The 14,393-nt window shown below is 38.4% G+C and overlaps 1 protein-coding gene across 4 annotated transcripts in view; it reads right to left on the bottom strand.

Annotated features, from left to right (window-relative positions):
- The window catches only part of arfip1 (ADP ribosylation factor interacting protein 1), a 61,861-nt gene extending 48,497 nt beyond the window's left edge, over positions 1-13,364 (bottom strand). Inside the window, exons 1-2 of one of the 4 annotated variants that reach the window (XM_003221744.4) lie at positions 13,142-13,364; positions 631-710 (exon numbers count right to left, since the gene is read on the bottom strand). In XM_003221744.4, the coding sequence (XP_003221792.1) occupies positions 631-708 (78 nt within the window). In that variant the 5' untranslated portion in view covers positions 709-710; positions 13,142-13,364. Of the gene's footprint in view, positions 1-630; positions 711-4,993; positions 5,013-13,141 lie in introns of those variants that run through there. The other 3 variants (XM_008111970.3, XM_062981089.1, XM_003221745.4) reach the window with 3 other exon arrangements.
- Between the last annotated feature and the right edge of the window lie 1,029 nt (positions 13,365-14,393).

Here is a 14,393-nt window from a genome sequence, read left to right as displayed (position 1 = left end):
CACTATTCTAAAAACTGTTGACAGGCTTTGGTGCATCTAGCTATGCAGAATCAGCAATAATACAAGGAATAAAATGAAGAAGACTCTGTCCTTATTCTAACACATATCTGGAAACAACAAAGCAACCACTTGATATACAGTAAACATATTTCATCTGATCATTTGAAATATCTATACGTCTGAATAGAATACAAGGTACAGTCTTACGTTTGCTAGGTTCCTCAGTTCAACACAGCATTTTGCAAGAAACAATTTAGTCACCAAAGGAGAAGCTATGCACTTTACATCAGCCTTTCCCAACTACTACATTTAAGCAACAACGAAATACAATTCCTGTGATGCCCAACCAGTATGTCCATTTGAATGATTTAGCTTTGAGATGAGAAAAGCAATACTTCTCCTTCAAAATAATAGCTTGCTAGCTATAAGAGGTACTTTCCGATTTTTCCTCCCTGATAGAAACTCACAATAATAATTAATGATTCATCAATGCCAATGAATCACTGTTTTTTTACATATATTTTCTTGTTATAGTTAAAAAAATAGAATAGGAAGTGCTTTTCCAGTCTGAGCCTGTCATGGGATTGGTTGATTTTCAAATAGCCACAACCACATGTATCACCCAATCACCTCAGAGTCAGACTGGACATCTTCTGGAGCCTGGTGAGGTCCATCAACAGTTGTGGAATTCTCGCTGTGTTCTGACATACCTGAAAATGAAATAATATAGCATGCATTAAAATTCTCTGAACTAAAAATTTTATTTTAAAGAAATTTATTAAGAATCTTGATACTCTTTGCCAAACCAATACACACAGGACACAAACAGACACTAAAATTTCATTCAACCAGAAAAATCAACTTCAAAATATGGTGCCAAGTTCTTTCATAATATAATAGTTATACCTGTTGTAATACTTTCAAACATATATTTATAAATTAACTTTTAAATTGTAATTTAATTTAAAATTATCTACCCAAAAAACCCTACAAATTCTATTTGTAGATCAAAGCACTTGACATCTAACAACCTCTAGATAAATGCAAGGTCATCAGGTCAAATTGTTCTATACCAGCAGCTGGAATAATTTAGGTATGTACTATGATATCTAGATACTTAAATTTCCAGACTTACCACATTTTTAATGATGATAATCTATTTCATTTCTAAAGGTCCTATTTAAATTTTAAAAGATATTCTATTAAAAATGCTGCTATTACATTTCCACATATTGCAGGGAGCTGTACAAATTGGCCCAAGAAAGAAATACATTATTCCAAACATTATCGTCATTTTTTGACACAAAAATGTATTTTATTTTAACTGCTCCAAAATCTGAGCGGTTCCTTGCCTAAAAGTTTCAAAGAGGAACCTTTAGTAGTAAATTAAAAGAAACAGAAAAGCTCAAACAAAAAATCGGCCCTAAGGTGGGTCCTTTTGAATATAGGGGAAATAGAATTACTGAGACATAAAATTAAAAGAAAAACAGGGGGAAAATAAAAGGGAAATCTGCCCATTTGATCTCTTAACATTTTACTGTGTCTTATAACTGGGATTCATTACAGAGATTAAGGTCAAAGAAACCTTAAACATAAGGATAAATAGGTTATTCGCCATACCAAGTTGTGGTTACAGAAGGAGTAAAAGACACTATCTTTTTTCCTCCTCTTTCTCTAATAATCTTGCAACCAATCCTAATTTTCATATCCTAATTTCAAAGAACCCTGTAGGACCTTTTCTATTGTCATTTTGTAACACTTTGCCATTACAGTAGAGTCTCACTTATCCAACGTTCTGGATTATCCAACACATTTTTGTAGTCAATGTTTTCAATTCATTGTAATATTTTGTTGCTAAATTCGTAAATACAATAATTACTACATAACATTACTGCGTATTGAACTACTTTTTCTGTCAAATTTGTTGTATAACATGATGTTTTGGTGCTTAATTTGTAAAATCATAACCTAATTTGAGGCTTAATAGGCTTCTCCTTAATCTCTCCTTATTATCCAACATTTTCGCTTATCCAACTTTCTGCTGGCCCGTTTACGTTGGATAAGCGAGACTCTACTGTACATATATTTTCTTAAAGCAAAACTGTGTAAAGAAACTTTGTTTCTGAAAATTTTTATGACCCTCCTAGGACACTAGGGATTATTTAATCTTGCACTTTCAAAATAATTTCAATCAGTCAATCAAAAATATTTACAGTCCAAGGATGTAATTTGCTCAGTGGTAAAAGATGCACAACTGCAAACAGATTCATAAATGGGTAAGGCCAATTAAACAAAGGACGAGGTGCAATGCAACATTAATATGAACAAGGGTAAACAATGCCAATAGAAACAAGGCAAGTTTCAGACCGAGTCTAATAAAGGAAGTTGTCTTATCCTGGCTACATCAGAGAAAAACTTGGCAACAGCTAAGGTCATATGGGGAAAATTGTCACCTAGAAAAAACTTTGAAGAATATAAATCCTTAAAACTATTTCTTTAAACTAAAAAAATGCATTATTTCAAGGGGTGTGCATAGATCCCAAATTAATATTAGATACTGATTCATCTTAATCTGATTTAAATGGCATCCATAAGTCTGCATTTAAATCTAAATTAAGCAATCCAAAATTTTGCTCCTACCACTAACTACTACTGGAAATCAATAAAGCAGAAACTTATAAAATTAAGAATGATAGTAAGTTCTGAAGGGATTAAGTCTCCCACATCTTAGGTGAAGAGATATAAAACATTTTATGTGATACAAATCTTTGCAATTTGATGCTTGTTTTTGGAAGGAAAAATATATTCATTCTACACTGTCATAATGCAAAATACTTCCCTGAAACCTGAACTTTCTGAAGATTCCAGAAGTTAGGTATATTGATTTTGGTGGAAGAGGTTTTTGGTGGATTTTGGTTCATCTCTGCATCACTCTGAACCAAAACTGCTAACAAACCTTCAGGAGTGTCTAGACTTGGATTCAGACTATTTCAAGGAACCCCTGCTTCAATTTGGTTATCTTGCACGTCTGTCTAAATTATGGCTCGCTTTTGTTGTGGAATTATGCAAATCCAAAGAAAAACAAATTATTTTGAGCATTTAGCCTTTACTTTCAGGATAAACCCACCTCAAACCCATATGCATTCCCCCATCCAAACTTGAACACTGCATAGCTGTATTTTAACACAAGTAAAAGCAGATGGCTATCACTTCCTCTCAGTATATATCTTGTCCTATCATTTCCTTTAAGTGGGAACTTGTGGTAGGCATGGATTGAAGCTTTTGGCATGTAAATACAGTTGAATGTAAGAGTTCTAGGTTAGCTTCAGGAGTGAACACCTCAATTTCATATGCTTTCAGAACACAACATCAAGGAGAAAACAAGTAAAATATTTTCCGTTTGCAACTTTCAATTGCATTTTGTAGAGGAACAGTAATATTCATATCAACATTATACAAAAACATTCCAAAACGTTTATCCGAGACCTAATTAGGAATATTTTTGGAATGTAGTTCATGTTATTTACACAAAGTAATGTCTGCTACAATTAATAACATGAAAATGAGACACATGTATTATATTAGACTGAGCTGCACCTTGCTGTCTTACATTAGGGAAGAAATGTATACAGCTTCTATTTATGGAACTCTTGAGAATCCATTGCTAGTTCTAATGCTACAAGTACACAAGGCCAATCTGTTAGAAAGGAAGTTCGCACTAGTACAGCCATCAATCAATTAGTCAGTCAATCCAATCAATCCAATTTTAACTTTGATCATTCTTATCTAGAAGGTTAATAGTGATTCAGGGCCCTCTGTTCTTAACCGCAAATTGATTTCTACATGAGAAAGTGAATTCTACATTTTTTACAAGAAAACTCCCACATCCTCTTCTCTTCAAATCCATGTTCAACCTACATTTCCTTCCTGAAAAGAGACATGCAGAATCGTTTCTACGATTTTATGCAAATATCAACAATTACTTATTGCTGCATTTAAAGCATTCTAAACACATCACATGTTTTTTGTGTCCCAGAACATTAACTTCTATAAAAGCTAAGGGCTTACAATAAGATTATTTCTGAATCCTTTCTAGCTTTATTTATTTATTTATTTACATCACTTTTACCCCGCCTTTCTCTCCGAGGAGACTCAAAGCGGCTTACAGTAAATAGACAAAAATTCAATGCCTAAAAACAATGTAAAAACAACAATTCATATAAAACAATCTACAAAACAACAGTTCATATAAAGCTCTACTCATGAACAATGTATATATCTTTGTTTCTTGTTTGAACCAGCATTTTTAGCTGGTTCAGCTGAGAATAGTTTCCTAATTATGTGTTATGTTTTCCTCAGAGTAAAACAGGTCACTTACAAAAAGCAAAGGACACATGTAGTGTCTTGGAAAAAACCTAAATCTATAGCCAACGGGAAAAAATCCAAAATCACTAATACCTTCAATATGCCAGAGTTCTGGATTCTCCAAAACACTTCAACAACTTTGATAGTACACAGCACAGGATGTGATTATGAGAGATAAAAAGCTGGCTTTGTGCTATAGCCATTAAACCTACAAATTAATTACCAGCATCAACTTTGTTCCACCCCCTTTCTTTTACTTGGTGTGTTATTTAGTCTGATTTGAGAACTCAAAGGAGTTTATTCATTATTTTGTAGCATTATAGTTGGATGTTGGATGTTATCTGGGCATGATCCTGGGTCAAGCTCAAGATGATAATTACAATAATTTAAAAATTAACCACTGAAAAAATGTAAATAGCTACAGGAAGCAAGGTAGAGAAAGGATGATAACAATCACTCTTCTTCTATGATTCTACTAAAATACTCTCCATGTATTCATGGAAATTTCTATCCTGGGGTTAACTAAGGAATGAGTGGTGGGGTTAATGAAAGAATTAGGCATCCTAGCTGTAGGCACACACGCATCATATCACATGAGAAACTTAGTTAGGTACAAATTTCAACTTACCTATAAAATATTCTGAGCCCAAGGAACTGGTGGCTAGGTGATAATGCAAAGTTTCCCATCTGGTATTTTTGCAGTCATTTTTTTTAAAAAGTGTGGTATCCTAAATACCATGAAGGCACCAAGTCCCAGGTAATCTATGGAAGATAAGCAGGGTCAACCCTGTTTAGTACTTGGGGCGGACACCACAAATTAATGCCAGGTGCTCTCCTAGGGCATGGAGCATTGCATTCAAATTGTAGGGAAAAAGATTCCATCTAAAAATTAGGAAGAACTGCCTGACAGTAAGAGCTGTTCAATAGTGAAATATACTGCCTCAGAGTGTGGTAGAAGATCTTTTTCTGGAAATTTTTAAACAAAGGCTGGGTGGCCATCTGTTAAGAGTGCTTTGGGTGTTCTTGCATGGCAGGGGATTGGACTGGATGGCTTTTGTAGTCTTGTCCAATACTATGACTCTATATCAATGAATATATGCAGACATCTATGTCCTCTTTTTAAAAAGCAACCTGAGTTATTCTACTTAATGCACAATATCTGTCTCACATGCTCAATTTTAGCACATGGTGAGTACCTTTCTGTTGCTCTCCTTTTTTAACTATTCATGCACTGAGCCTTTCAGCTTCACAATCTGTATGTGTAATTTTGGAATGCAGTGAATTTTAGTGATATTTTAGGTTACTTGACATTATGTATTATTTTGTACTTAAATGTATTTATTGTAAGTCATTCAGTGTTAATACACTATTATAGCACTGCAAATAAAGTGCAATGTGAATGTTACATGTTATTTCAGATTTAAGGTACAATTCTTTCTTTTTCTTCTGATATTTAGGCCATATTGTAGGTCTGTCATATTTCCCTGCATCGTTTTAACTTTCTTCTCTGCACCCTCTGTTAAAGGCTTTGACTGCTTGCACTGATCTTGTACATTTCTGATATCCTACTTGCTGTTAAGTCACAATGTTCCCACTGAAGTTCTTGGTTTTTTTAAAGGTTGTATATCAATCAACCTTGTTAAACATTCATATCATTGAGACCTTGTTTTACTGTGTATTCACAAAAAGTAACTGGGATCAAGAATTAGACCTGAAGCACAAGGACAAGGTCATCAGAAACCACCCTTATGCAATATGAGTGTCCTTCATAGAGGGCCTTGATTTCTTGTAGTTCAGCTACAAGAATGGATGCATAAGAGTGACATTACATATTGGTTCTAACATCCCACTGTTAAACAACTCTTCTCGTCTCTGAAATGTATTTTAGTTGCATAGAAATATCAATAATTATTTCAAAAAGTGAAGTAGTAACTACCAGTAAACTCTGTTCCCTCTAGAAGTCAGGAAGTTAGGCAATGTTACCTTGCAAATTAGCACATTTCAGTGATTGTGGTTTTCCATGATTCTATGCATTTCTGACTTACCAAGCTCAAAGTTCCACAAATATGGTCATTAGTAGCAACCAGTTACTTAAATATGGCAGCTAGCATGGAAAGCTTGTTGTTTTTACATTACAGGAAAGGAACTGTACTGAAGCATATCCTTTGAAATTGATACCAGGCTACATTTTATAGCATATTGTACTATCTCAACCAAAAGCATAGCTAAGGTAAGTAAGAGATTTTATGACATAGTTTTAGCCATATGGTGCCTATTTGAGCAGTCACTTCTAAATATCTATTCAGACCATACATAAAACTCTTATGGTAGCAAACAGTCCATCCGTTTAAAAAATCACAGTTCTTATTTTTGCCACAAACTCTTCAGGAGTATGAAACATGCAGATCTACTTGCATTTGTCTCCCAATGCATTTTGTTATGCATAAGGCAGAATTTATGCCCTATTATTTCAACTTTACACAATTATTCGTATCATAACTTTATACAGTAGAGTCTCACTTATCCAACGTTCTGGATTATCCAACGCATTTTTGTAGTCAATGTTTTCAATACATCGTGATATTTTGGTGCTAAATTCGTAAATACAGTAATTACTACATAGCATTACTGTATACTGAACTACTTTTTCTGTCAAATTTGTTGTATAACATGATGTTTTGGTGCTTAATTTGTAAAATCATAACCTAATTTGATGTTTAATAGGCTTTTCCTTAATCCCTCCTTATTATCCAACATATTCGCTTATCCAACATTCTGCCGGCCAGTTTACGTTGGATAAGTGAGACTCTACTGTATTACATTTTAGCAATCCTGTGAATGATTTATTAAAATAACAACAATGGACAGATTTCCCTCATTATCTTTTTCTGATCTGTTAAATTGTATTTTTATTTGTATTTTTAGGGAGTGACCTGTATCTCTCTCACACATACATCCTCATAATGCAATCCTACTGTGTTTGCTCAGGAATAAGCCCCACTGATTTAAATCTATACCCACTTCAACAAGTGTGCATAGGTTTGCTGTCTGGGCTTCTAATAATGTATTCTGATATGCAAGTTTGTTCTAATATCTCAAGAAACAAAGTGAAAAAACAGAACACACATGTGTCAAGATGCACTGTTTATATTTACTGTCACATTATAAAAAAAAACTGCCATTAGAAAATTGCCTCTTATTCTTTTCATTGATATCTCATATTCAACCATAAAAGGCATCTAACCTGTTTCCATCCATGCAACCCAATAACATCAAAATAAGAGCTGATTCCAATTAGTTTTGCAGAATTCTTATTATGCTGGAACAAAAGAAATACTTCAAATTTCTTTTGAGATTTGAGGAATTAGAGCAGAATGAGACATTGTTGCAAGGTGGTGGAAAACCTGAAATTTTACTTCCCTTCTTTCTGACTTCCCTCTGTTACATCCCAGTGGCTTCTGTTCACAAAATGGATCACCTTAATCCAACTTCATAATTTGTAATTGGCTAAAAAATGGCAAATTGTAGTCAGCTAAAAAAATCATAATGCAATTTTCCTGCTTTTTGGCAGGGGGTTGGATTGGATGGCCCACAATGTCTCTTCCAACTCTATGATTCTATGTTTCATATTGCAGTGGGCCCTCAAGATTTGTTTTTTGGCTTTTCTTTCTTTCTTTCTTTTGGGGGGGGGGGTATATTTGAGACATGAATGGTAGAATCTAGACGTGGAATCTATAGATAGAGGGCTGCCTGGAGAAAGAAGAAAGCATATATGCGGAAGGATCCTCTGAGCATTTTTTTTCCTGCACAACCTTATTCAGTAGTTCTACATTAAACCTATCCTCAAGCAATGATTATCTAGCAAGGAAATATTTAAGTGGAACATCCTCAAGATGGAAAGCCCTTTGAGGAGGAAAAAAATAGGAGTAACATGAATATATGCAAATCTTTAAAAATATTTAGCTGAAATACTCCTCACTAGTCAGCACTGAGAAATTTTGCAGGCACTAAATATCATTTATGCCAATCTAGAACTGATGACTACTTCATGTGCCTTATAGCTAATATCCAAGACAGCAGGGATATATGCACCTGCCAGAAATTTTGTGACTGCCGCTTCCAGCTATCGTAGCCTGAGTAGTCAATGGTAAGAAATGCTGGGAGGTGCAGTTCAACAATGTGGAGGATAAACATTGCAGAATGAAAGAAATTGCTATGATATTTCAAATGTAAAACATTCGCTTCAACATAACCAAGTAAATGTAAGATTTACATGTAAATCTTTTTATGGAATAAGCAGACTGCTGAACAAGAATCCATTTAGATTGCTATGTGGGTTAATTATTAACTGGCAGACATGAGCCTCTCCAACCCATTTCATAACATTTTGCAGGATAAATGATTTGACAATCACTTATGTTAACATGAAGATCTGGAAAAGTTGGGATATACATTATACATACTCCAATAATATATGTTGTGACTGCGCCTTCGGGGATTATGGTTGATGGGGATGGAATTCGAAGAGGAAGAAAAAACCCTCGTGATGAGGGTTCACTGGAGGAGTTGCGCAGGAAGCGACTTAGAGAGCTATATGGGGGATCTTCTGAGGAAGATTCAGATGGGGAGATGGATGCTGAGGAACAGGTGGTGGCTGGGGAAGCGGGCACTGAATGGGCACAGCCACCGGAGATGTCTGGGGATTTGGGGTCTATGGATACTTCTGAACCTGGGGTTTCTGCAGGAGCTGATCCCAATTGGGATGCTTGGAGAAGGGAGGATGGTTCTTTAAGTGTTCATGGGGCTAAGTGTGGGCAGGATGATTGGGACTCCGACGAATTGCTAGGTACTCCAGATCCACGAGCTCTAGCTGTGTGGAGTTCAGACTCTGAGTAGATTTGGGACACCTGGTGTTTGGGTGTGAGTGTTTGGTCACCCAGGAGGAAGGGGAATAAAATGGGAATGTTTGGCCACTGCACTTTGCGTGTGGCAAGGTGTTGCTGAGGCGCCATTGGGATCTCTGTGTTTCCATGAAGACTGGACTTGGACTATGATTTGAATCTGCTGTTATCACCTAGCTTGGCTCTCGCTGTGTCTTATCGTGGACCTGTTTTGGATGACTGCACCCTCTTCAGACCTTGGATCGGAATTTGACCTTGCTACTGCCTTCGCCCTGTGATTGATGACTACTATCGGCTTTTGACTCCTGGCTTGCTCTTTGGACACCGCTGTTATCTCCTGACCTGACCTTGGAATCCCGGACGACATCTTTTCATCATCCTTTTGGAGCCTTCGGCTTTATCCACATTGTGGAAGCAGTCTACTGCATTCTTAGTTTGTTTGTTTGTTTCCTGACCAATTTGGTGTTTTCTTTTGGGAACTGTTCCTTTGAAAACTACAGAGCCGGCTGGCAGGGCTTGGACTCAGAAAGTGCAGTTTGCACTAAGTTTGTTTAGCTTTGTTTTTACCTGCTTGTGTTGCTGAATTATATTTTTGTTTGAACTGCTCTTGAAGCACTGATAGTGAAGTGTTTCAAGGTTTTTTCTGTGTTATCATTACTTTTTGGCTTATCTGCTGAATAAACTCTATTTTTGTTCGCTAATTGGCGTCTGACTCTTGACAATATATTTGGGGTTTTTTTTAAACACAGAATTGCTTCATTCATAAGAATTTGGCAGAATGCATGCTCTGAGTGCATATGTTGCATAGTGCAATCCCTATCACTCTCTAGCATCAAAAGTCTAGTTATAGGAAAGCGAAAACCAATATAAATCAAGCTCCATACAGACACAGCACATTGGGCATTTAAGTTGGTGAAAGGTAGTGATCTGAAAAGTGTGACAAATGGCTGAAGTATATCCTGCATCAATATGAGTGCCACTCTTATCATTTGCAATAATTATTTTTCTCACAACACATGGTGCAATCACATACACAACCAGTCCATGTAATCAAGTCTGGTTACCTATTTCACCTACTGAATGAAGAGAGTGCACAGCATCCTGCATAAATTTACAGACTTTAACACTTTTACTTTTTTTCATGAAAAATGAAGTTATTTGAGGCTGAAATCCAAACAACACTGGCTACAAGTTGCATACAGCAATGAGTGAAAAGAGCTAAATTTGTGCATCAGAAGCATTATAGACTTTTACAATCCTCCAAAATTGTCCACATGGGTGTCCGAGAGTGTCCCTTCTGCTTTAAGATGATTCAATATACATTTTTAAAATTTCATACACAAATTATAAACATATCTATAAAATAACCTATATGGGGAAGGTATATGTGCAATAAATGAGTTTTGTGTTAAGACTTGGGTCCCATCTCCAAAGATAGCCCCTTGTGCACATATATGCAAATACAAGTACTTCAAAATACAAAAAAAAATTCCAAAACACTTCTGCTCCCAAACATTTCAGATAAGGGATGTTCAACCTGTATCTATGACACATAATGACAGATAGTCATGCTGCCTGAAAAGCTGAAAGGATGAAGAAAGGCACCTCTCCAGGAAATGATCATTGAATATATCTCAAATGTCTCCATTTTCTGACTGAATTATCTCAGCAACAAGAAAACTAAAGAAACAAAGAAAGTCAAAGAGTCAAAGTCTTGGGCTGGGCAGGGCACTTCCTGCTACTCCCCCTCAAAGGCACACAACCACCACTGCCCTACCTGTCTCTTGACAGATTATGAAGTAGGTGTGTCCCAGGATTAACTTTTCCCCTTCCTGGCAAGTTTCCCTGCAGTTTATTCTTTCTTCAAAGTCATTTATTGAATACAAAACTCTGTGACACACTGCCTCTATATAAAGTATTACATGCAAGGAAACTGTTAGAAACAGTAAGGATAGATAAGCTGATTAATGGCCAAACATTTTCAGAATATACATTCCTCAACCATGGAATCAAATGTAGCAAATTCCTTATTCTACAAAATTCAAAACCTGCATTGCTTGTCATCAGTATGGTTATGGAGAAATTAATTAAACTTTACATTAGAACACAATCATTTGTTAGAGGAGCTGTAACTTAGGAGACCACTTTCACTAACAGCAGCCTGATGGGTACTTCTAGGAGAGACAAACCTTTCCTCCCTTAATTCTAGGAAAAAGCAAAACCTGTTGAGCTCCAACCTGTCGGGGAGCACTATGGTCCCATCTACACTGACCATTTAATGCAGTTTCAAGCTGGTATTGAAGAAAGTGGTTTCGCCGTGCAATCACACAGGAAATCCTGGAACCAGTTTGACACCCAGATTGTGATTTTAAAAACCACAGAGCATTGATGTGCATTAAGGGCTTTCTTTTGCTTGCTCTTGTGGGACTTCAGTGCCTGGCTGCAGCAATCTGAGGCCTTTTCTACACTGCCATATAAAATCCAGATTATCTACTTTGAACTGGATTATATGCAGTGTAGACTCAGGCCCCTTTCACACAGCTGAATAGAATCCCACATTTTCTGCTTTGAACTGGAATATATGGCAGTGTGATCTCAGGGCCCTTCCACACAGACATATAACCCAGAATATCAAGGCAGAAATGTGGTTTATCTGAGTCCACACTGCCACATATTCCAGTTCAATGCAGAAAATGTGGGATTTTATTCAGCTTTGTGGAAGAGGCCCCCAGTGCAAAGCAGATATTGTGGAATTTTCTGCCTTGATATTTTGGATTATATGGCTATGTGGCAGGGCCCTCAGATAATCCAGTTCAAAGCAGAGAATGTGCCTTATCTGTTTAGATAATCTGGATTATATGGTAGTATAGAAGAGGCCTGAGGCTAACTTAGAACCACATTAAATACTCAGATATGTAAAGCTGTGCTTCTCATGCTATCTGTGGGCCCTTCCAGACAGGCCCTAAATCCTAGGATCTGATCACAGGTTTTCTGATTTAAACTGGATTATATGAGTTCACACTGCCATATAATCTGGGATAAACAGAAAGCTTGGGCTCATATCCTGGGATTTAGGGCCTGTCTGGAAGGGACCTGAATGATTTTTTTTCTCCATTGGGATAGGGACCAGCACTGTATTTATGTCAATTGGTTACAAGGTTGGGGACATGCAGCACTTGTGGAGGTCTGACAAGGGGTGTGTCTACACCAGGCATGTGCAAACTTCGGCCCTCCAGGTGTTTTGGCTGCTAGGAATTAGGGGAGTTGAAGTCCAAAACACCCAGAGGGCCAAAGTTTGCCCATACCTGGTCTACACTGTAGAATGAATGCACTTTGACACCACTTTAACTGCCATGGGAGTTGTGGCTTTACAAGGCCTGTAGCCTTCTCTGCCAAAGGGTGCTGGTTCCTCACCAAACCACAACTCCCATAGTTCCATCGCAGTCCAAGGGGCTGCAATGTTGACCAGGCATGGGTAAACTTGGGCCCTCCAGGTGTTTTGGACTTCAACTCCCACAATTCCTAACAGCCTACTGGCTGTTAGGAATTGTGGGAGTTGAAGTCCAAAACACCTGGAGGGCCCAAGTTTACCCATGCCTGGTGTAGACGCACCCAAAGGAAAGTGGAGGGAAAGGAGGGCGCCCCTCCTGGCTCCTACGTGGCCAAGGCCGCATGTCCATCTTGAAAGGAGTGAACTGAAGACAGGCCAGGACAGCAGTTTCCCCTCTTGGAGGCGGGGAGCAGGAGAATGACCGGGGGGGGGGGGGGGGCTGAGGAGAACATACAAGGCCTCAAACGGGCCCCACTTGAGGGACTCTCTAACTCAGGAAGCAGCGATTTCCCCCTCCGCCACGCCCTCCATCTTCCCTCTTTACCTTCAGCCCCGCTGCCTTCTCCTCCTTCTCCTGCTTCACCACAAGCGGCAGAGCGCGACAAGAAGGACGCCAGACAGGTTCAAGTCACGCCGGTCCCGTTTTCGTCTTCTTTCTATTCCCCCCTCCACTTCCCCTCACAAACTACAGCGCCAACCGGAACTGCCTGGCCGGAAGTAGAGCGGCGGCTTGTCACTCTACTGCCTCGCATAAAGGAGCCACGGTGTTCTTTGGAACGTGGCGGCGCGTCACCATAGAAACAGCATCCGGGTCTCTCATTCTTCCCTCCCATTGGGGAACCAGGGACTCAGTAACAAATTTCCATGGCAGTTAAAGGGAAATCAATCCTTGCATCATAACAGTGTTGTGAGAGAAGAGAGTTGCAGTGCCCTAGACATAACACAACGAAAGCCCCTTCTACACAGCTGTGTAAAATCCCACATTGTCTGTTTAGAACTGGGTTATATGGCAGTGTGAATTCGGATAATTTAGGGCCTTTTACACACAGCCATATAATCCAGAATATCAAGGCAGAAAATCTCACAATATCTGCTTTGAAATGGAATATATGACAGTGTGGACTCACATCGTAAAGGTAAAGGTTTCCCCTGACGTTAAGTCCGGTCGTGACTGACTCTGGGGGTTGGTGCTCATCTCCATTTCTAAGCCGAAGAGCCGGCGTTGTCCGTAGAACCTCCAAGGTCATGTGGCCAGCATGACTGCATGGAACGCCGTTACCTTCCCACTGGAGCGGTACCTATTGATCTACTCACATTGGCATGTTTTTGAACTGCTAGGTTGGCAGGAGCTGGAGCTAACAGCGGGCGTTCACTCCACTCCCGGGATTTGAACCTGCAACCTTTTGGTCTGCAAGTTCAGCAGCTCAGTGCTTTAACACACTTTGCCACCGGGGCTCCTGCGGACTCACATAACCCAACTCAAAGTAGATATTGTGGATTATCTGCCTTGATATTCTGGATTACAGTATATGACTGTGGAAACATTAACAACCTTAGATATGCAGATGATACCACTTTGCTGGCTGAAAGTGAGGAGGAGCTGAGGAGCCTTATCACCAAGGTGGAAGAAGAAAGTGCAAAAGTTGGGTTACAGTTAAACATCAAGAAAACCAAGATGATGGCAATCAGACTGATTCATAACTCGCAAATAGAGGGAGAAAACATGGAGGCAGTGACAAACTTTGTATTTCTAGGCACATAGATTACTGCAGGCACAGAGTGCAGCTGGGAAATCA

The sequence above is a fragment of the Anolis carolinensis genome, chromosome 5 (assembly GCF_035594765.1).
Source record: "Anolis carolinensis isolate JA03-04 chromosome 5, rAnoCar3.1.pri, whole genome shotgun sequence".
In the NCBI taxonomy this organism is placed as follows: domain Eukaryota; kingdom Metazoa; phylum Chordata; class Lepidosauria; order Squamata; family Dactyloidae; genus Anolis; species Anolis carolinensis.
The sequence above is the reverse complement of the archived record's forward strand: the minus strand, read 5'-3'. Positions and strand labels throughout refer to the sequence as shown.